Below are 23,830 nucleotides of genomic sequence, written 5' to 3' on the forward strand. Positions count from 1 at the left end.
TGTAGGTCGCAGATGCGGCTCGGATCTCCGAGTGGCTGTGGCTATGTCGTGGTCTGGCAGCTACAGCTCTGATTTGACCCCTAGCCTGGGAATGTGCTTCCATATGCCTCGGTGCAGCCATAAAAAGACCAAAAAAAAAAAAAAAAATCCCGTTTTTGAGCCTTTTTTATCTTTCCCACAGAAAAGCTTCTCAAAGGAGTTAATTCCATCCCACACCTTTTCTTTTCACTTTCTCATCTTGAGTTAATTCTTCAACCCTTTCCAGTCAGCCACAGAAACTTCTGTAGTCAAGATTATCAACAGGAGTTCCCGTCGTGGCTCAGTGGTTAACGAATCTGACTAGGAACCATGAGGTTGCGGGTTCGATCCATGGCCTTGCTCAGTGGGTTAAGGATCTGGCGTTGCCGTGAGTTGTGGTGTAGGTTGCAGACACGGCTTGGATACTGAGTTGCTGTGGCTGTGGTGTAGGCTGGTGGCTACAGCTCCAATTCGACCCCTAGCCTGGGAACCTCCCTCCATATGCCTCAGAAGCGACCCAAGAAATAGAAAAAGACAAAAAAGAAAAAAAAGATTATTAACAATACTCATGAAGGCATATTGAATGATCATTTTCTGATCTCGTCTTACCCAAACTCTTCTTAGCTGATTCTTCTCTTCCTATTATTTTCTTCTTTTGTATTCTTCACATTCTTTTTCCTCTATCATATTCTTATGGTTTTCCCTCTATCTCTTTGGTGGCTCCTTCTCAATGTTCTTTGCTGGCTGAATCCTAGCCTTCTGAGAGTAGTGGTCCAGGAAGCTACTCTTTTTTCTGTTTGATGTCCCCTCATCACCCAAAATGAACTCACACGTGGATGTTACATGTCCTGCAGGGGGTTTTTTGTTTTTGTTTTTTTCTTTTTTGGCTGCATCTGTGGCATATGGATGAATCCAAGCCAGAGCTTCAGCTTATACCTCGGCTGCAACAATGCCAGATCCTTAACCTATTGTGCTGGGCCTGGGATTGAACTGGCACCTCCACAGAGAAAAGCTGGATCATTAACCCACTGCACCATGGTGGGAACTCCAATCCTGCAGTTTTTACAATGGGGAATACTATGTAACAACAACAACAACAAAAGCCCATATTTCCAATTTCTCTTGGAGAATTAGAAGATCCAGGAAAATGGGGTTTATGTACTTGAATTAATATAATTTGCTGGAGCTGAGTACCTCCTGCTTGGTCCGTTCTTTCTTCCTTCCTTCCTTTTTATTTTTTTATTTTTTTGTCTTTTTAGGGCTGCACCCTCGGCATATGGAAGTTCTGTTAGCCTGCACCACAGCCACAGCAACTCAGGTCCAGTGGCATCTGTGACCTACATCACAGCTCACAGCTGGAGTTCCTATCATGTCGAAGCAGAAAAATCTGACTAGGAACCATGAGGTTGCGGGTTCGATCCCTGGCCTTTCTCAGTGGGTTAAGGATCTGGCATTGCCGTGAGCTGTGGTGTAGGTCACAGATGCAGCTTGGATCTGGCATTGCTGTGGCTCTGGCGCAGGCTGGCGGCTACAGCTCCAGTTGGACCCCTAGCCTGGGAACCTCCATATGCCGTGGGTGCGGCCCTAAAAAGACCAAAAACAAAACAAAACAAAAAACAGCTCACGGCAATGCCAGATCCTTAACCCACTGAGTGAGGCCAGGGATTGAACCTGCATCCTCATGGATACTAGTCAAGTTTGTTTACTGTTAAGCCACAACAGGAACTCTTCCTTCCTTCTTTTTCTTCCTTCTTTGTCACATTTGAGGCATGGGGAAGTTTCCAGGGCAGGGATTGAACCTAAGCTGCAGTTTCAACCTGTGCCACAGCTACAGCAATGCAGGATCCCCAACCCACCACAACACAAGGGAACTTCTCTGGGTCATTTCTTAAATCAGTTCACTGCTTCCAAACATCTGATAATATCTAGGCTGCTTTACTCATTTAGGTTATCTAAGTCATGTAGGAATATGAGTTTATGACACCTGTTTACACTTTCCGCGGGTGATCTCATCTAGTCTCACTTAAATACCATAAACTTTTACATTTTCTTCTTTTGTTTAACAAACATTGAGTGTCCATAATATGCTAGGAACTACTGTGCCAGACACTCAGGACACAGCGTTGAGTAAAATAAGTCACCCTACTTTCAAAGAATTTAACTTCTAGCAGGTGAGAAACACTAAATAATGATAATATAAAGCTAATTAATATGAAAAAATGAAAAGAAAGCAAGGGGATAGAGAAGGCTATTTTGGTTTTTGTTTGTTTGTTTTTGTCTTTTTGCCATTTCTTGGGTCGCTCTCGCGGCATATCGAGGTTCCCAGGCTAGGGGATCGAATCAGAGCTGTAGCCGCCAGCCTACACCAGAGCAACAGCAACACAGGATCCAAGCCGAGTCTGCAACCTACACCACAGCTCACAGCAACGCCGGATCCTTAACCCACTGAGCAAGGCCAGGGATCATACCCACAACCTCATGGTTCCTAGTCGAATTCATTAACCACTGTACCACAACGGGAACTCCCGAGAAGGCTATTTTGGACAGGGTCTTCTGCCTCTCTGAGGGGATAGTTGAACATGAATGAAATGAAAAAAGGAAGAGTTTCTCAGAGGGAATAGTAGGTGCAAAAGTCAAGTCATGGAGCTTATCTATCTTAAGAATGGCAAAGTCAGGGAATTCTCATTGTGGCTCAATGGGTTAAGAACCCAACTAGCATCCATGAGGATGCAGGTTCGATCCCTGGCCTCGCTCAGTAGGTTAAGGATCTGGCATTGCCATGAGCTGTAGTGTAGGTTACAGACATGGCTCAGATCCTGAGCTGCTGTGGCTGTGGTGTTGGCTGGCAGCTACAGCTCTAATTCGACCCCTAGCCTGGGAACTTCCATAGACCATGGGTTTGGCCCTAAAGAGCAAAAAGAAAATTTTAAATCAAAATTATATAGTAATACTAGAAATATAAATTTAGTTTTAAAAAGTAAGTATTGGAGTTCCCGTCGTGGCGCAGTGGTTAACGAATCCGACTAGGAACCATGAGGTTGCGGGTTCGGTCCCTGCCCTTGCTCAGTGGGTTAACGATCCGGCGTTGCCGTGAGCTGTGGTGTAGGTTGCAGACGCGGCTCGGATCCCGCGTTGCTATGGCTCTGGCGTAGGCCGGTGGCTACAGCTCCGATTCGACCCCTAGCCTGAGAACCTCCATATGCCGCGGGAGCGGCCCAAGAAATAGCAACAACAACAACAACAAAAAAGACAAAAAGACCAAAAAAAATAAAAATAAAAATAAAAAAATAAAAAGTAAGTATTGATGTTCCTGCTGTAGTGCAGTGGGATTGGTGGAGTCTTGGGAGTGCTGGAACGCAGGTTCGATCCCCAGCCAGGCACAGTGGGTTAAAGATCTGGTGCTGCCACAACTGAGGCTTAGGTCCCCACTGTGGCCTAGATCTGAACCATGGCCGGGTAACTCCATATGTCATGGAGCACCCAAAAAGAAAACAAAAACTTTATTAAATATCTTAATTCAAATAAAATTATTCCCAAGGCTAATATTTATTACTCATCTATGGAAAATGTAAAGGATCAGTCTTTTTCTTCACTCATGTCACATATAGACACACACACTCATATAATTTAAGTATTATAGGAATTGTTTAATGTTGCAAAATTTTCTTCAGCTACCATGGGACATTGTGCTTATTCATCAGGTGTTTCTGAACTGTGAATTGGAACATGTAGAGCAGCAATTAAAAAAAAAGGAACATTTCGCTGCTACAGGGAAACAATACTCGGTTATGCAAAGATGTATTTATGCTGAGAGGAAGGGTATCACAAGTTCATTTGTGCTTCCTCTTACCTAACTGCTTCTGCTGTTCAAATTCTCTCAGCAGTTCAAAACAGTGCCTGATTCTTTCAAGTGATACAACACAAAGCCTTAAATGCAATTACTGTTCTTTTATTTTTTCTTTCTCTTTCTCTCTCTCTCTCTCTTTTTTTTTTTTTTTTTTTTTTTTGTCTGTTTAGGGCTGAACCCGGAGCATATGGAGGTTCCCAGGCTAGGGGTCTAATTGCAGCTGTAGCCGCTGGCCTACACCACAGCCACAGCAAAGCCAGATCCGAGCTGCGTCTGTGACCTACACCACAGCTCACGGCAACGCCGGATCCTTAACCCACTGATCAAGGCCAGGGATCAAACCCGCAACCTTGAGGTTCCTAGTCAGATTTGTTAACCACTGAGCCACGACAGGAACTCCAATTACTGTTCATTTTTAAAATATTGTTCTAGGAGTTCTTGCCGCAGCATGGTGGGTTAAGAATCTGACTGCAAAACACAACAACAACAACAACAGCAAAGACTCTGGCTGAAGTGGCTTGGGTCTGGTCTCGGCTTGGCTCAGTGGCTCTGGCAGATTGGATTCAATCCCTGCCCCAGGAACATCCATATGCTGTGTGTGTGGCCAAAAAAAAAAAAAAAATGTTCTAAAAAAATATATTCTACTATTTGCCATTTTTAGGTACGGAGTTGAGTAGCATGAAGGGCATTCACATTGTTGTGTAACCATCATCACTATCCACCTCCAGAACTTTTCTATCTTCCCAAATTGAGACTCATATCTATTAAATACTAATTACTTCCCATTTTCCCCTCCCCCCAGCTCCTGGTAACCACCATTCTACTTTCTGTCTATAATTTAGACTACTTTGGGTACTTTAGATAGGTGGAATTGTACAGTATTTGTCTCTTTGTAATTTACTTTTTCGGGTGGGGAGGGTTTAGGGCCGCAGTGGTGGCATATGGACGTTCCCAGGCTAGGGGTCGAATCAGAGCTGTGGCTGCCAGCCTACACCACAGCTTACTGAAACGTGGGATTCTTAACCCTCTGAGCAAGGCCAGGGATTGAACTCGAAATCCTACCGTTAAGCCATGAGAACTCCTCTTTGTTTTTGTTTGTTTGTTTTTGCTTTTTAGGGCCGCATCCTTGGCATATGGAAGTTCATAGGCTAGGGGTTGGATCTGAGCCACAGCTGTGGGCCTAGCCCACAGCCACAGCAATGTGAGATCTGAGCCTCATCTACGACCTACACCACAGCTCACGGCAACACCGGATCCCTGACCCACTGAGCTGAGCGAGGCCAGGGATGGAATCTGCATCCTCATGGTTACTAGTCAGGTTCATTAACCACTGAGCCATGAAGGGAACCCCTGAGAATTCCTCTTTCTTATTTACTTATTTGACTAAGCATATCATCTTCAAGGCTCAAGTATGTGTAATATGCCTTTTTAAAAAAATTTTTAAGGCTGAAAAATGTTCCATTTTATGTATGTGTACACATTATTTTTACCCAGTCATCTGTTGATGGACCATTGGTTGTTTCCATGTTTTGGTTATCATGAATAATACTTCTGTGAAACATCTAAGTCCCTGCTTTTCATTTCTTTGGTGCATTTATTTATTTATTTTGCTCTTTTGGCATTGTGGACATTCCCGGGCCAGAGATTGAATCCCAGCTGCAATGGATACTTAACGTACCACACAGGGCCGGATATTGAACCTGTGCCTCCACAGAGGCAAGCTGGATCATTAACCCATTGCACCATAGCCAGAAGCCCTATTTGGTGCATTTAGTTCGAGGACACAGTAAGACATGGAGGAGAGTTTCCCTGGAGTTGGAATAGTGTTAGCTATTTTTTTATTTGGCTGTGTCTAAGAAATGTGAAAAATCACATTTTTGAATTTTGTAGACATCAAAAAGTCTACAAACAATAAATGCTGGAGAGGGTGTGGAGAAAAGGGAATCCCTTATACTGTTGGTGGGAATGTAAATCGGTGCAACCACTGTGGAAAAGAGTATGGAGATTCCTCAAAAAACTAAAAATAGAATTACCATTTGATCCAAAATAGCAATCCCACTCCTGGGCATCTATCCATAGAAAACCATGACTCGAAAAGATCCATGTACTCCAATGTTCATTGCAGCACTCTATACAATAGCCAAGATATGGAAACAACTTAAATGTCCATCAACTGAGGAGTGTATAAAGAAGATGTAGTACATATACACAATGGAATACTACTCAGCCATTAAAAGGAAAGAAACAACTGCATTTTCAGCAACGTGGATGGACCTAGAAATCATCATGCTAAGTGAGGTTAGCCAGACAGTGAAACACCAATATCATATACTATCGCTTGCATGTGGAATCTAAAAAAAGGACACAACCAGAGTTTCTGTCGTGGCGCAGCAGAAACGAATCCAACTAGGAACCATGAGGTTTCGGGTTTGATCCCTGGCCTCACTCAGTGGGTTAAGGATCCGGCATTGCCAAGAGCTGTGGTTTAGGTCGCAGACTCGGCTCGGATATGGCATTGCTGTGGCTGTGATGTAGGTGGGTGGCTACAGCTCGGATTAGATCCCCTAGCCTGGGAACCTCCACATGAATGGGTGTGGCCCTATAAAGACAAAAGACAAAAATAAAATGAAATGAAATAAAATAAATAAATAAATAAAGGACACAACAAACTTCTTTACAGAACAGATACTGACTCACAGACTTTGAAAAATGTATGGTTTGCAAATGAGATGGTCGGGGGTGGGGTGGGGGGATGCGCCTGGGGTAAAATTGGGTTTTGACGATTATTATACAACTATAAATGTAATAAAATTCATTGAGTAATTTTTAAAAAAGAGCAAAGAAGTGGGAACTAGAGAAAGATGTGATGAAGTCAAGGAAAAATGTTTTGGTCTAACAACATGGGACATAACCACTGAAGGCTCTGCATCTCCAGCCCTGCCCTCTCTGAAGCTCATCAATCATTTATCCAAGTGCCTATCTGGTATCTCCATTTAGATATCTCATGGGAGAATCAAACTTTCTTCTTCTTCTTTTTCAAAATTGAAGTATAGTTGATCTAAAAATAGTTTAGTTTCAGAGGTACAACACAGAGATTCAAATTTTTGTAGATTATACTCACTTTATAGTTGTTATAAAATATTGGCTACATTCCCTGTACTGTACAGTATATCCTTGTAGCTTATGTTAACTTAAAACTAACAAACAAACAAAAAAACCCAGAAAGTTGAGAGTTAAGTTTTATTTGGGGTGAAATTAGGACTTAAGCCAGGGAGACAGTATCTCAGGTAGCCCCAAGAGAAGGCTCTGAGGACGAGGAGGGAGCTAGGATATAGAAGCTTTTGCAACAAAGGGAAGGTAATAGGAACAAAAGGTTTACAGATAACCTTATTTACCTTATGTAAATCTTCCATAACACCAGTTTCTATGGGAAGATGTAAGAGTCTGGGCTTACAGGAATCGCTCCTTTGATATGCACCTCAGCTATGGGCCAGTCTTTGTTTCTTTCCTGAGTTCCCTCAGGGCTCACTGGCTCACCCTTGGGAGTGGCTGTTCTCACAGATGACGTCTTTTGTTTTGTCCACCAACTGCAGCCCAGAAGCTGAAATACTATCTGAAACTATCTGAACTGTCTGAAATTCTGCCCCAAAGAGAAAAGGGGAAATATCAAGATATAAGTCATAAAGGTGAAGGGGGCGGTGCATGTAGCCAGGCACACATTTCACAGAAATTTGCTGCTGGTCTCATTAAGGTTGCTACTTACTAGTCACAGACATCAGTCATCATTGAAGGATTTTAGTGTTTTTCTAGGTATGAAGACATGCAAGAATTGGGCTCATAAGATCTTCCCCTAAAAATATCTGTCTGAAGATCTGTTCTTCCAGTTTTCCCAGAGTGCACAGTGCCTCACTCCTGGTCTCCACCCTGAGCTTTGCTCAGGCAGAGCTGCAGTGGCTCTAGTTTTACTCCATGTAGAAGCTGATGGCAAGTGCCAAACTTCAGTTCACACTTATTTTCTTTCTTTCTTTTTTCTTTTTGTCTTTTTAGGGCCACACCTGCGACATATGGAAGTTCCCAGGTTAGGGGTAGAATTGGAGCTGTAGCTGCCAGCCTACACCACAGCCACAGCAACTCAGGATCCGGGCTGCATTTGCGACCTACACCACAGCTCATGGCAATGCCAGATCCTTAACCCACTGAGCGAGGCCAGGGATCAAACCCTCGTCCTCGTGGATAATAACGAGGACGTCATTAACCACCGAGCCACAATGGAAACTCAATTTTTTTTTTTCTTTTTGGCCTCCCCACAGCATGTGGAGTTCCTGGGCCAGGGATCAGATCTGAGCAGCAGCTGCAAACTACATTGCAGCTGTGGCAATGCCAGATCCTTAACCCACAATACCAGGCCCAGGAATGGAACCTGCATCCTGGTGATGCACTGACACCACCAATCCTATTTCACCACAGCAGGAACTCTGTAGCTTATTTATTTATTTATTTATTTAGTCTTTCTGTCTTTTCCGGGGCTGCGCCTGCGGCATATGGAAGTTCCCAGGCTACGGGTCGAATCAGAGCTGTAGCCGCCAGCCTATGCCACAGTCACAGCAACGTGGGATCCGAGCTGTTTCTGAAAACTACACCACAGCTCAGGGCAATGCCAGATCCTTAACCCAATGAGCAAGGTCAGGGATTGAACCCGCAACCTCATGGTTCCTAGTCAGATTTGTTAACCACTGAGCCACGACAGGAACTCCCTAGCGTATTTATTTTATACATTGTAGTTTCTTCTTCTTAATCCCTTACTCCTATCTTTCCCCTACCCCTTTCCCTCTCCCCACTGGTAACCACTAGTTTGTTCTATATACATAGAGTCTGTTTCTTTTTTGTTATATTCACTTGTATTTTTTAAATTCCACATATAAGTGACTTATTTCACTAAGCATGATTACCTCCAGGTCCATCTGTGTTGTTACAAATGGCAAAGTTTCATTCTTTTTTTTTTTATGACTGAAGTATTCCATGGTACATATATTCTACATGTTGGGATTTTTCTTTTTCTTTTTCTTTTTTTTTTGTATTTTCTAGGGCTACACCAGCTGCATATGGAGGTTCCCAGGCTAGGGGTCTAATTGGAGCTGTAGCCACCACCCTACTACACCAGAGCCACAGCAATGTGGGATCCCAGCTGCGTCTGCCACCTACAACACAGCTCATGGCAATGCCAGATCCTTAACCCACTGAGCAAGGCCAGGGATCGAAGCCACAAACTCATGCTTCCTAGTCGGATTCGTTAACCACGAGCCATGACGGGAACTCTGTATACCGCATGTTCTTTATTCATTCATCTGTTGATGGACACTTAGGTTGCTTCCATATCTTGGCTATTGTATAGTGCTGCTATGAACATTGGGGTGCATGTCTTTTTGAGTTAGTGTTTTCATTTTCTTCAGATATATACGCAGGAGTGGAATCGCTGGATTATAAGGCAGTTTTATTTTATTTTTTTGCTTTTTAGGGCCGCACCCGTGGCATTTGGAGGTTCCCAGGCTAGGGCTCAAATCGGAGCTACAGCTGCCAGCCTGTGCCACAGCTCATGGCAACGCCAGATCCTTAACCCACTGAGCAAGGCTGGAGATCGAACCTGCATCCTCATGGCTACTAGTCATTCTCTTCCGCTGAGTCACCACGGGAACTCCAGGTGGTTTTATTTTTACTTATTATTGTTAATATTATTATTATTGTTTGGTCACACCCATGGCTTGCAGAAGTTCCCAGGCCAGGGATCAAACCTATGCTACAAGGGTTCCCTCCCTTTTCCCCTAATCTGTCCTTTCCTAAGTTTTTTGTTTTTGTTTTTTTTTTTGCTTTTTTAGGGCCGCACCCATGACTTATGTTGGTTCCCAGGCTTAGGGGTTGAATTGGAGCTACAGCTGCCAGCCTATACCATAGCTAGAGCAACTTGGGTTCCTAGCCGCATCTTCAACCTACACCACAGCTCATGGCAACGCCAGATCCTTAACCCACTGAGCGAAGCCAGGGATCGAACCTGCATCCTCATGGATGCAAGTCAGATTTGTTAACTGCTGAGCCACAATGGGAACTCCCCAAGGTTTTTTTTTTTTTTTTTTTTTTTTTTTAAACCCTCATTAAGCATCATTGCCACCTATTTTATCTATTTTTAAAAATGATTTTTACTTTTTCCATTATAGTTGGTTTAGTGTTCTATCAATTTTCTACTGTACAGAAAAGTGACCCAGTCACACATACACATATACATTCTTTTTCTCACATTATCCTCCATTATGCTCCATGACAAGTGAGTATAGTTCTCACTGCTATACAGCAGGATCTCATTGCTTATCCATTCCAAAGGCAATAGTTTGCATCTATTAACCCCTAATTCCCAGTCCATCCCACTCTCTTCCTCTCCCCCTTGGCAACCACAAGTCTGTTCTCCAAGTCCATGAGTTTATTTTCTGTGGCAAGTTTCATTTGTGCCATATATTGGATTCCGGATATAAGCGATATCATGTGCTATTTGTCTTTCTCTGTGACTTACTTCACTTAGTATAAGAGTCTCTAGTTCCATCACATGTTGCTGCAAATGACATTATTTTGTTCTTTTAAATGGCTGAGTAGTATTCCATTGTGTATATATATACACCACATCTTCCTAATCCAATCATCTGTGATGGACAATTGGGTTGTTTCCATGTCTTGGCTATTGTGAATAGTGCTGCAATGAACATAGGGGTACGTGTATCTTTTTCAAGGAAAAGTGTTGTCTGGATATATGCCTAAGAGTGGAATTGCTGGATCACATGACAGTTCTTTATCTAGTTTTCTGAGGTACCTCTGTACTGTTTTCCATAGTGGTTGTACCAATTTACATTCCCACCAACAGTGTAGGAGGGTTCCCTTTTCTCCATACCCTCTCCAGCATCTGTTATTTGTGGACTTATTAATCATGGCCGTTATGACAGGTGTGAGGTGGTACCTCATAGTAGTTTTGATTTCTTCCACCCATTTAAATCAAAATCCATTTAGCCATTCTAGGTTCCTCACTTTCCCTCTCTTCTCACATTTTGGTTCTACTTCCAAAATGTGTCCTTATTCTGTTGACCTTTATCATCTGAACTGCTTTGATAGCTTTTTTTTTTAAGCTTTTTTGTTTTAATTTCTGCCTTCCAACACTTCCTCTGCATATCACAGACAAAAGTGTAAATCAGATGATGTCACATCACCACTTAGTGCTTTCCAGTGGTTACTTGTCACATTTTAAATCCTCACAGCAGAGTTCCCGATGTGGCGCAGTGGTTAACAAATCCGACTAGGAACCATGAGGTTGCGGGTTCAATCCCTGCCCTTGCTCAGTGAGTTAACTATCCGGCATTTCCGTGAGCTGTGGTGTAGGTCACAGACGTGGCTCGGATCCTGCGTTGCTGTGGCTCTGGCATAGGCTGGCAGCTACAGCTCCGATTAGACCCCTAGCCTGGGAACCTCCATATGCCGCAGGAGCAGCCCAAGAAATGGCAAAAAGACAAAAAAAAAATAAATAAAATAAAATAAAATAAAATTTCATTTATATAAAAAAAAAATCCTCACGGCTTGGAGTTCCTGTCATGGCTCAGTGGTTAATGAATCCAACTAGGAGCCATGAGGTTGCAGGTTCAATCCCTGGCCTTGCTCAGTAGGTTGAGGATCCGGCATTGCCATGAGTTGTGGTGCAGTTTGTGGACATGGCTCGAATCCAGCATTGCTGTGGCTGTGGCGTAGGCTGTAGTCTGCAGCTTCAATTGGACCCCTAGCCTGGGAACCTCTATATGCCATGGATGTGGCCATAAAAAGATAAAAAACAAAACAAAACAAAAATATTAAAAAAGAGATGCAAAAAAGTAGGGGATAATATTATAGACAACCCATCACACAAATCTAACACATTAATATTTAGCCACATTTGTCCATTAAAATGTAAATTATGTATTCTCCCCCAAATCTCTATTAGCCGGGAAACTGCCCAGCACATAATAGGTGCTCAGCACACCTGGTATGATTGATTGAATGAATATTTGCTTCCAATTACAGATACAGTGAATGCTTCTTACATTTCCCTCCTTCCCTCCTTCATTCAGCAGGGGACAGCCATTCTAAAGGTGCTATATGCCATTCCTATGCAGTCCCTTTTAAAAAATATTTTTACTACTTCAACATTTGTTTTCTATGTTTTTACTATTAATAGTGTGGAATAATATATTATCCTTTGCAATTTTCTTTTTATCATGTGTTATGTTTTCCAGACGTCTTATGTTGATGTACGTAGTTTTAATTCATTTACTAGCTGTATAATATTTCAGTGTGTAGATATACTATAGCTTGTTCATCCATTTTTCTGCTGTTGAATGTTGAGGTTGTTTCCAGTATTTTACCATGATGAATAGTGCTACAATGAATATCAGCAATATAGTGGTCAGGAGTTCAAACTCTGGAGCCAACTACCTTGGATTGAATTCTGGGCACATTACTTACTGGTTCTGTCATTTTGGGCAAGATATTCAAGTTCTCTGTGCCTTTGTTTCCTGAATTGTAAAATGATGATAATAATAGTAACTTTTCCTGGTATTGTTTAGTGGGATTAAATACATTAATATATGTAAATAATTTGGAAAATTAACCTGGCACATGTTAAATCTCAATGAATATTGACAATGCTTACTATTATTATTAGGAACTGCTGAGTTACAGGACATGTGTACCTTTAATTCTGTTAAGTGTTACACATTCTTCTCCTAAATGATGTACCAATTTGTACTTCCACCAGCAGTATATAAGTTCCATTTTCCTAAATCCTAACATGGTACTAATCTAAGATTTCTGTCAGTCTGATGGGTATCAAATTTTATCTCGTTTTAATTTGTTCTTTGATAGTTACAGTAAAGTTAAATCTCTTGTCATGGTTTTACTGGCCATTCAGGTCTTTTTGGTGATGTACTTCTTTACATCCTTTCTCTACTTTCCTAACGTGTTGTTTACCATTTTCTTTTTGATTTCGGGAACTTCTTGGGATATAAATTCTTTGGTGGTTGTATATGTTGTTGTGCGCCATCTCTTAAACTTCCATTATTACCGAATTAACAAATTTTTTTTTTGTCTTTTTTTTGCTATTTCTTTGGGCCCCTCCCGCGGCATATGGAGGTTCCCAGGCTAGGGGTCGAATCGGAGCTGTAGCCACTGGCCTACGCCAGAGCCACAGCAAAGCAGGATCCAAGCCTTGTCTGCAACCTACACCCCAGCTCACGGCAACGCCGGATCGTTAACCCACTGAGCAAGGGCAGGGACCGAACCCGCAACCTCATGGTTCCTAGTCGGATTTGTTAACCACTGCGCCACGACGGGAACTCCAGAATTAACAAATTTTAATGCAGTAGATCTAAAAATATTTTGTCCTATGGTCTGTACTTTTTGTATCTTGTTTAAGAAATTCTTCTCCATTTTGATATCATAGAAATATTTAATATTTTCTTCATCCAGTATTTATTTTTGGATTGAGTTTGAAGTAAAAATCCATTTTTTCCCTTTTGGAAAAAAAGTTTCCAGTGCCATTTATTGAAAAGTTCATCCTTTACCTACTGACTTGTAATGCCCTCTCCGTTATAAACCACGTTGCCATGTTCGGCCTCACAACCTCACACTCTTGCTTATTTTCCTTCTACTGGGGATGCTTTCCTTTAAGGCTCTTCTCAGGCCTACATTTCTCCGTTCTTGAGATCATAGCTCAAATGTCATTCCCTCATACCTAGACTGTCTACAGGTATATCCGTCTCGGTGACCCCTTGACTCCACCTGTTAAGATTGCAGTGGGTATGAGCCTCTGCTAGTTGCTGCCAAGCCGTTGCCAGGTGCCTGTCTGTGAGGCAGCGGAGGGGAGGAGCAGCCAGAGTCCCAGTGACGGAATTTGGCGGGCGCCGGCGTCGCCAGGGAGTGCGTCACTACGCGCGGTCAACCGGGGGCGGGGCCAGTGCTCAGTCACGTGGTTTGGTTGCCTACGCGCTGCTGGGCCGTGGGAAGATGGCGGACGGAAAGGGAGACGCCGCCGCCGCCGCCGCCGCCGCCGGGGCTGGGGCTGAGGCTCCGGCGGGAGCCGGAGCGGGAGACGGAACCGAGACTGAGTCCATGGCTCGGGGTCATAGCTCCACATCTCCGGCGCCAGGAGCCTCGGGACTGCGACCGTGTCTGTGGCAGTTGGAGACAGAGCTGAGGGAGCAGGAGGTGTCGGAGGTCTCATCTTTGAACTACTGCCGGAGCTTCTGCCAGGTGAGGGGCGTTCTGGCTGGCAGAGGGTGGTGGGGCGGGGAGGAAGAGGCCCCGGATCCGTTGCTGCAGCCGGGGGCCGGACTGAAAGGCGCCACCTCCGTGTCTTGCCGCGCCCCCGGCCCGGGAAGGCCCAGTTCGGAAGCCCGACCGGTGGCCCCCCTCCGTCACTGCCCGACTTTGGCCACAGCCTGGGCGGGCTGCGTTGGGTCAGACTGAGAACCCGGAGGGCGCCGGCGGCTCCCTGGAAAGGCCGTGCCCTGTCGTCGTTGCCTGTCTCCCGGCCGGGTGTTTGGAGCGCCATTGCCTCCTGAGGGATTGATTGCTCGTCCCTGCTAGGAGATCCTTTTTTGAGTAGAGTGTAGATCTCGAATTTGGAAAACCTGGGTTTACCTGCATAATCCGGAGGTGCATGTTGGGGCCAGAGACTTATTTTTGGAGTCACCGTCTTCTGGGCCACTAAAAGATATGACAGTTGGCTTTGAAAGGCGTCTAGGACTTTCTCTTTAGGGATTGGGAGCTGGTTGGTTGTTTGGTTTTTGCTGCTTCCCCCCCCCACCCCTCGCCTTTTTGACATTTAAGCTGTTCTTTCTCCTCTTGTATGCTCCGTTGAAAATTGTGCTGCCAGAAATGAGACTTGTGATCCTTGAGGTTATTAGGGCCTTTAAGTCGAAAAGGGTTGGGAAAGATGTGGAGTGTGGTCTCTCTTGGCAGTTCTATGACCATTTCTTTGCCATAGTGGGTCCTAACCTATTATTACATATTTCTTGGTATGTTCGGTTTCGTTTCTGTTATCACGCCGAGGGTTTTTTTTTTTTTTTTAATAATGATGTGCCATTATTATTTCTGCCTCTGCTTGTTTGTTCTAATCAGGTTTTGGAGCCACCCCTCTGTTTCTCACCTGATGCTCCTTAGAGAATGCAAAATAATCATAGTATATTAGCATTTGGGCTCTCAATCAGTAGTTGAGTGTACTGAATAAATTGCGGTGTTCCAGAGTGATAATTTGGGGGGACAATTTGCTGTTCGGGTCCGGAGGAGAATCAGAAATTGACATGATTGATTGCTTTTCTCCCTTCTCTCTGCTGAGCCAGAAGCATTTCATCTCTGAGTGGATTTTGTCCTTGCTAATCTTTTCCATACATTGTATCACTCCAGTTTTTTACCTCTACAACCTGCAACTTTTCCCTGCACTGTGAAGTGTTGCTTCATTCTTACTATACACTTTTATGCTACAAACTTACTGACTCCATAGGATGGTGCCAGATACTTTACCAAATGCTGAGGAAACATGAATAAGACAGCAGCTTACCCTTGATGAGTTTACCGTTTGGTAGGAGTAGTAGAAATAACATTATTGCCAGTGCTGTTTTGGTAATGATGGAAAAGAAGGCCTTGTAGAGAGTGGAGAAGGAAGAGCTCTCATGGGACATCTAATGGGAACAACAATTAATTCGTAAAAATAAATTTAAAGGTTAACTATAGATTTTAATTATATACTTAGAAGTAACTGGGAGAGGCCACTTTAGAAAGGGTGACCTGGGAGGTCACTATGGCTGAAGGGATGAAAATGAGTCCTGAATGTCAGGGGGTGGAAGGGGCATTCCTGTGTCAAAGGTAGAGATGAGAAGGAAAACATACTTTGGGGAAAGAGGGAGCTAATTGGACCAGGATTAGTGAGGAGGAGAGTAGAAGAAATGTTAGTTTTGGGTAAGCCTTCTAAGCTTGAGTTGTCTTCCTAGAAGGTGAAAAGAATGAATATAACCAATCAAATTGAAGCTTATCAGAGTATACCAAATATATATTCTGCTTTATGCCTAGTGATTATAGCTCCTATTTTACTTTAACTGAATTTTATGTTATTTTAATGTCTTGTATCTTAATGACATCTAGATATGTGAGGAGGGCACAGATGAATTTTAAAAAAAAAGTACCTTTGTAATTTGTCTTTTTATAGGCTGTTTCCATGGCATGTGGAAGCCCCCAGGCCAGGGATTCAACCTGTGCCACAGCAGCAACCTGAGCTGCTACAGTGACAACACTGGATCCTTAACCTGCTGTGCCGCAGGGGAACTCCCTATAATTTGTCTTTTATGAAGGTTGTTTTTGGCCTAAACTTTTCCCAATACATTTTTGCACTAATAAATAAAAGGAGTATCTGTGACGGTGTGTTGTAATAGAAAGCACATTGGATTGGGAGTTGGGTCCTAATTGTGACTCTACCACTTACTAGCTAATAACCTTGGGCAAATTATGACTGAGATTATATTTTGTTTTCTGACCTTTTATCTTCTTGTAATGCTTTATTGGAACAATAGAACAGAAAGTTTATATTCAGCCCTTTGCAATATTTGTCACAATATTTTTGTCACATTTTTCCCGTAGCCTAAATAAAATCAACGTAGGATATCCTTTCTTACCAGATACAGAAAAAAAAATTTTTTCCCCTCACCTGCAGCATGCAGAAGTTCTTGGGCCAGAGATCGAAGCAGAGTCACAGCAGTGACAATGCCTAATCTTCAACCTGTTGTACCCCAAGGGAACTCCCAGAAAAAAAATTTAATTTTATAATGAAGTAGGGGTAATTTCAACATCCAAATTTGGTTGAATAGCTCTTGGTTTCACATTTGAAAGGCAGAAGAAGATTTATTCATCTACTGATTGTGTGTGTGTGTCCAGCTCTCGCAAGCTGGACATTGCAGCAAGTGCTAGAGATAGGAACCTGCCCTCTAGGAGCACCTAATGAATGTGTAAAGAGTTAGTGGTATTACATTAGCATAAAGGCCTGACCTCTGCTCTCTGGGATGCTTAACTTCATCAAAAGTATTTTCCTCCTGTGTTCATTTAGACAGTATTAGAGACTTAGATTGTGCCAGGTAGATTCCTCCTGCAGAAGACTGGGACCATATTCTCTCTCTAGCAGCACTTAAAAAAGAAATGGCTCTGTCTTTGGAATTGCACCAAATCAAGAAATAAACTAACATATGAACGGATAGAGAAAGCTTGTTTCATCCTGGGCATGTTTTCAATTTTTGGAAGTTTGTGAAGATGATCAGAATGATAATAGGTACTAAGAAAATGATATTTAGATCAAGTGGTATTCAATGAAAATTTGTATTCAGTGACTATGGGATGTGTTGTTGGTTTTTTTTTTTTCTCTTTCCCTCAGTTCCTTTTCTCAAAACTCTCTCTGCCAGACAGTGTGGGTAAGATTAACTCCAGAAAACAGTCTTTCTTTGTTTTCCAGAAAAATTGATGATATCCTCTCAAGTTCTTGCTATATTTTGGGAACCAAGATTGCTGAAGTTTTCCAAATGGTAGTTAAATTTGTAACACAAATTTTGAAGACTTTTTTTTTTTTTTTTCCTTTTTATGGTTGCACCTGTGGCATATGGAAGTTCCCAAGACAGGGGTGGAACTAAGCTACAGCCACAGCAATGCCAGATCCAAGCCTTGTCTGCAATCTACACCACAGCTCACAGCAACGGCAGATCCTTGACCGACTGAGCAAGGCCTGGGATGGAGCCCGCATCTTCATGGATACTAATCAGGTTCGTTACCACTGAGCCACAATGAGAACTCCATATTTTGAAGACTTTCGAAGTAGACTTCATTAACAAACTTGAAATTATTGGGAATTATTGAGAATACTAGACAGAGTAGTTTTATGAGTAAACCTTGTTTATGAGACACTTATTTCTGAACAGTGACTGTAGATTTTTTTTTATTTTTTAATTTTTTTTGCATCTAGCAGAAAACAAATACTTTATTTTTTGTTTTCATTTTATAACCTTTAAAATTTCTTATTTCAACTAGGGCAAACATTTTTACACAAAGCCACCAGAACAAGGATCACTTAAAGAGCTGGATGTAAAAAATATTATTGCAGTATACTACAAATATAGAACCTTTTGACTGTAGATTTTTAAATGTTAAAATAGGTGAATTCTGTATATATTTCAGTTTTTCCTAGGTTAGTGATTTTGAGTACAAAGGGCCTAAATCAGATAGGCTTACTGGCGTTACCATTTAAACTAGCTTTATGACCTTGAACGTGTTATTTTCTTTAAACCTTAGTTTTTCTCATTTGCAAATGAAATAATAACAGTACTTATTGTTCTCTATGTAAATACATCGTTGTGTGGACTAAATAAAAGTTGTGTGGACTAAATAAAACAATGTCCCCAGAATTGTTTGAGTTATCCAAATTTCTTGGAATAAAAATTCTTTACAGCCTTGCCTCCAGCTTCCTTTTCAGCTCTTACCTAGCCAATCCCATCACCCTCGTCCTACTCTTACTTGGGAGTTCTTCATTTGGAATCTGTGGACCAAAGTGTATTTCAGTTGTTCCTATGATTAAAATTTTGTGTGTGAATTTTTTGGTACATTGTTTTGGGAAAGATGATCTTAATTTTCATTTAATTTTTCAAGATCCAAGACACATGTAAGGCTTTCAGTAAATATTTCCCAAGTGACTGATTTCCAAAAAGATGGAATTACTATAGCAAGAACTCAGGTTATCAAGCATTTCTGTTTCTTTTCATTGTGCTGTTTTATGCTTTTCTCTCATTTTCTGCGTGGCAAATTTTCCTTCTTTAGGGCCCAGTGCAAATGTTACCTTGTCTGTGAAGCTTTCTTTGAATTTGCTAGGTAGATTTCCTCTTAGTTGCTTGTATTCTTTTGACACTATGCACTTACCTGTGCTTATTAACTCTTCTTGCTGTCATTGTCTTAGCTCAGGCTTCAAATTGTTCTGTTGCAGCAACTCTTTATTAGTCTCTTTTGCCTTTGACTGGCCTTATCTACAGTCTGTCTTGATGTTCTTTCTAAATTATGTACGTAACCTTGTTAGTCACTTTACTGTAAAATTCTTTAGTGGTTTTTTTCCTCAAAGCTAAGATAAAATTCAGACTTAGCCTGACAGGCAGTCTTTCTAGGCTCTGGACCACACTCCATCCCCTAAGCCAAACTATTTTGTTTTTGTTTTTTGTCTTTTTGCCTTTTCTAGGGCCGCTCCCACGGCATATGGAGGTTCCCAGGCTAGGGGTCTAATCAGAGCTACAGCTGCCGGCCTATGCCCAAGCCCCACAACGCCAGATCTGTTTGCAATCTACACCACAGCTCACAGCAACACCGGATCCTTAACCTACTGAGCGAGGCCAGGGATCAAACCCGAAACCTCATAGTTCCTGGTCGGATTCGTTTCTGCTGTGCCATGACGGGAACTCCAAGCCAAACTTTTTTTGAAGGCAAACTCCTTCACCCCAGTGTTCATCTCTCAATCTGCTTGACTAACCCTAGGGTTCTCCTTTAGGGCCTGGTTCAGATATTTTTAGAGTATTTTCTGATTTCAGCAGACAGAATGAGATTATTCTTTCACTTAGATTATATACTCCAATAGTATCTTTTTTTTTTTTTTTTTGTCTTTTGTTATTGTTGTTGCTATCTCTTGGGCCGCTCCCGCGGCATATGGAGGTTCCCAGGCTAGGGGTTGAATCGGAGCTGTAGCCACCAGCCTACGCCAGAGCCACAGCAACGCGGGATCCGAGCCACGTCTGCAACCTACACCACAGCTCACGGCAACGCCGGATCGTTAACCCACTGAGCAAGGGCAGGGACCGAACCCGCGACCTCATGGTTCCTAGTCGGATTCGTTAACCACTGCGCCACGACGGGAACTCCCCAATAGTATCTTGTAAATAGGCATTGTACCTAAGTGTTTGTTTCCTTGTTTGTCTCTCTTTTTTTTTCTTCTTCAGTGTTTGTCTCTTGTATTGACTTACAAGGTAACAGGAGCTTATTTAGTCATTTTATGTACTTGGTACTTGGCAATTAAGAGAGTGTGTCTGGCCCACAGAACAAATTTGGTTGATGATTATATTGTAGGAACTTCATGATATACTCAGGAGATGAGTGCTTCAAAAGGAACACCTAATGTAAAAGCTAGTATGTTAAAAAGCAGTTCTACTGTAAAAAATTACTGCAAAGGAACAGGATAGAAGATTTTGGATTTTGTGTGGAATGAGGGCTAATGATGATGGAGGGAGAAAATAGGAGGCATTGTGTAGTCCTGAGTTAGAGTTAGCAGTCTAGTAAGACCATAGTTTGCAGATGTTGAGATGGAGAGGATGTCTTCCTAGCTTGAGGTTAGTGGCCCATGAAGACTCTTGAATGTTACCTCTTTCATTTATTTATTTTAAAGGATTTTTATTAAATGGATTAGCTTTTTTTTCTTGTGCTGTCTTCTCTTGGGAGATGTCTAAATAGAAACTAGATTACAGGTAGTATAATAGAAGCCAGCTTTTCAGTGCATATGACCAAAACATATTATAAATGTGATCTGTGAAGCAGTGGGAACTTTGGGTGCTGTCATTTGCTGTGGTACCTGGTGTCTTATACTATGACCCCTAGTGATGTCTGTGTCTACCTGTGGATCATGCTTTTCTGAACAATGTTAGTAAAAATCTAAGTAGAAAACACCACTTGTTTCAAGACTGCAAGGGCATTGGAAAACTAAAATGTGCTTGTTTTGGGAGTTCCCATTGTGGCTTAGTGGGTTGAGAACCCGACTGGTATCCTTGAAGATGCAGGTTTGGTCCCTGGCCTTGTTCAGTGGATTAATCATCCGGTGTTACTGAAAGCTATGGCGTAGTTCCAAGATCTAACTCAGATACGGGGATATGGTGTTGCTGTGGCTGTGGCATAGGCCAGCAGCTGCAGCTCCAATTTAACCCCTAGCCTGGGGACTTTCATATGCTGCAGGTAAGGCCCTAAAAAACAAAACAAAAAAAAAAAAAGTGCTTTGTTTTTACTCAATTCTAGACACCTGTCACCTCTCCCAGAGGTCTTCCTTGACCATTGTATGTATATAAAACAGCACTTCCCATCTTCTTCTGACTCCTTAATATTGCTTTATATTTCTTTGCCTCTATCCTCACCTGGAATGTAAGCATCATGAGGGTGCTGACTGTTTTATTTACCCGGTGCCTAGATTGGTCCCTGGTCAGTCAGAATTTGTTGGATCTTTTATCTCCTCTCTTCCATAAATACCTGACTAGACTTCTTGAGAATATCAAGACTTAACCTATCTTTATGAAGATATAGGGACCTTTTTTTGTGAACAAGTTTATGCTGCTTCTCAGTATAGTTCAGGTCTTATTGTTTTGTTTTGGTTTGTTTTTGTTCTTTTTTTTTTGTTTGTTTTTGAAGAAGGAAGGATTTATTATTTTCAGCAAGTAAGGAGAACACCAGGATCTTTGCTAAAGCATTGTCTCAATTGGGCCTTACTGTCCTTTGTATCTTGAGTAACTAAGAATCTTAATTTTATTATATTTTCTGTGAATTTTCCCTGGTTACTTCTATTCTAAAATATTTAAAGTCATGATTTTTTTCAACAAAGTTTGCTTTGCTAGATTGAAGCATTTGTTTTGGATATGGTTGATACCATACCCAAACCTGAACATGGATTGCAAGACAGTATAAAAAATAGATAACTAAAAATTTTATTGTTGACATAAGCCAGCAGAGAAACCGTATGAAAAATAGAGAGATTCTTAATTTATTGAGCATCTTTTGTGTGTCATACACTTGGGTACATTGTGGTATTTTCCTTTTACAGATAGAAAACTGAGATCCAGGGAAATTAAATTAACTTCCAAGATCACACAGCTAGTGAGCTGTGGTGAAGTCTTTGACTCCAGGGCTCATGCTGTTTTTCTTATATCAGCATTTCCTACACTATGTTTTGATCCATGATATGTATGTATTCATAAACAAATTTTTTTTTTTTGCTTTTTTGCGCCGCACTTGTGGCATATGGAGATTCCCAGGCTAGAGGGCTAGGGGTCCAATCAGAGCTACAGCTGCTGGCTTATGCCACAGCTGCAGCAAGGCAGGATATGTTTTCTTAGGTTAACATTTTGGGAATGTATAGTTAGAGAATTTTTCTATATGATATACTGTTTTTTGAAAAATAGTGTCAAGATTATATACTAGAACTTTTTTCTTTTTTTTTTAAAGGCCGCACCCAAGGCACATGGAAGTTCCCAGGACAAGAGTCGAATTGGAGCCACAGTTGCTGGCCTGTGCCACAGCCACAACAACGCAGGATCCCCACCATATCTGCAACCTATATCACATCTCACGGCAACGCTGGATCCTTAACCTGCTGAGCAAGTCCAGGGACCAAACCCTTGTCCTCATGGATATTAGATTTCGTTTCCCTTGCGCCACAACGAGAACTCCCTATATACTAAAACTTGCTTATTTCACATAATGTATTGTAGATATCTTTTCATATGGAACACACACATCTTTACGACATTAAAAAATAACTGCATAGTATTTCATTGAAAATGTATTGACGTTGCCGTGAGCTGTGGTGTAGGTTGCAGACGCGGCTTGGATCTTGCGTTGCTGTGGCTCTGGCGTAGGCTGGTGGCTACAGCTCCAATTCGACCCCTAGCCTGGGAACCTCCATATGCCTTGGGAGTGGCCCTAGGAAAGAAAAAAAAAAAGAAAGAAAATGCATTGATAGGGAGTTGCGGTCATGGCACAGCACAGCAGAAACAAATCCGACCCTAGGAACCATGAGGTTGCGGGTTCAATCCCTGGCCTTGTTCAATGGGTTAAGGATCCAGCATTGCTGTGAGCTGTGGTGTAGGTTGCAGATGCGACTCAGATCTGGCGTTTCTGTGGCTGTGGCATAGGCCGGCAGGTATAGCTCTGATTACGCCCTTGGCTTGGGAACCTCCATATGCTGCGGGTGTGGCCCTAAAGAGACAGACAACAACAACAACAAAAAAGCAAAGATATTAAATTGTGCAGGTAGCAAAATCTTCAATACTTTTAATTAAAAAAAAATTTAAATGATGAAAGCAATGCTCACAGTAAAATGTATAAAGACCCAGAAATGTTTAAGGGAAAAGTAAAAGCCCTTTTCTGCCTTCAGTTCCTCAAGTCACTCCCAGGGTCTTGTGTATTTTTAAAAATTAAAATACATATTCTTCTGCAATTTACATTTTAATTTAACACATTGAGGACAGTTTTCTATATTGGTACATGTTGAACATTACCATAATTAAATAATTCATGTGTGTTACTTTTTTTCCTATGAGATTTGCCTTTACTTGTACCTCTATTAAAAAATGTTACGGAGTTTCCTTTGCAGTGCAACAGGATCGGCAGCATCTCTGGAGTGCTGGGATGCAGGTTTGATCCCTGGCCTGGTATAATGGATTCAGTATTGCCACAGCTGCAGCGTGGGTCAAAACTGTGGATCAGATCTGATCCCTGGCCTGGGAACTCCATGTGGAACCGCATGTGCCAGGGATCGGCAAAAAAACCCCACAAGTCAAATGACTAGTTAAAGGTCATTAAGGAGTTCCCACTGTGGCTCAGTGGAGACAAACCCAGCTAGTATCCATGAGGACTCGGGTTCTATCCCTGGCCTCACTTGGTAGGTTAAGGATCCAGCATTGCTATTCCCATTGCGGCTCATATCCCTCGTTGCTCTGGCTGTGGCATAGGCCGGTGGCTACAGCTCTGATGCGACCCCTAGCCCAGGAATTTACATATGCTGAAGGTGGAGCCCTAAAAACAAAACAAAAAATGTCATTAAAATTTGATTATGTCTAATCATTGACTGTAACCTTGTAA

The 23,830-nt window shown here is 42.1% G+C and overlaps 1 protein-coding gene and 2 long non-coding RNA genes across 11 annotated transcripts in view; 1 reads left to right on the top strand and 2 right to left on the bottom strand.

Moving 5' to 3' along the window:
* Positions 1-23,830, bottom strand: part of LOC106510655 (uncharacterized) — a 282,042-nt gene that overhangs the window by 13,415 nt on the left and 244,797 nt on the right. The window lies entirely within an intron of this gene.
* The window catches only part of RLF (RLF zinc finger), a 96,301-nt gene continuing 86,387 nt past the window's right edge, over positions 13,917-23,830 (top strand). For all 9 annotated transcript variants that reach the window (XR_014807506.1, XR_014807507.1, XR_014807505.1 and 6 more), the window contains exon 1: positions 13,917-14,176. Coding sequence is in view for 4 of the 9 variants with exons in the window: in XM_003356327.5 (XP_003356375.2) it covers positions 13,931-14,176 (246 nt within the window). In the remaining 5 variants the exon portion in view is untranslated. The remainder of the gene's footprint in view (positions 14,177-23,830) is intronic.
* On the bottom strand, positions 13,925-23,035 carry LOC146402694 (uncharacterized). The gene is made up of 2 exons (XR_014807525.1): positions 22,923-23,035; positions 13,925-19,186 (listed from the first exon to the last, which is right to left on the bottom strand). It is a non-coding gene; the product is annotated as an uncharacterized LOC146402694 (long non-coding RNA).

This window comes from Sus scrofa, chromosome 6 (assembly GCF_054392235.1).
Source record: "Sus scrofa isolate SSC_HxYL_T2T_F1_AM1 chromosome 6, Sscrofa_HxYL_maternal_Yorkshire_Landrace_v2.0, whole genome shotgun sequence".
Lineage (NCBI taxonomy): Eukaryota > Metazoa > Chordata > Mammalia > Artiodactyla > Suidae > Sus > Sus scrofa.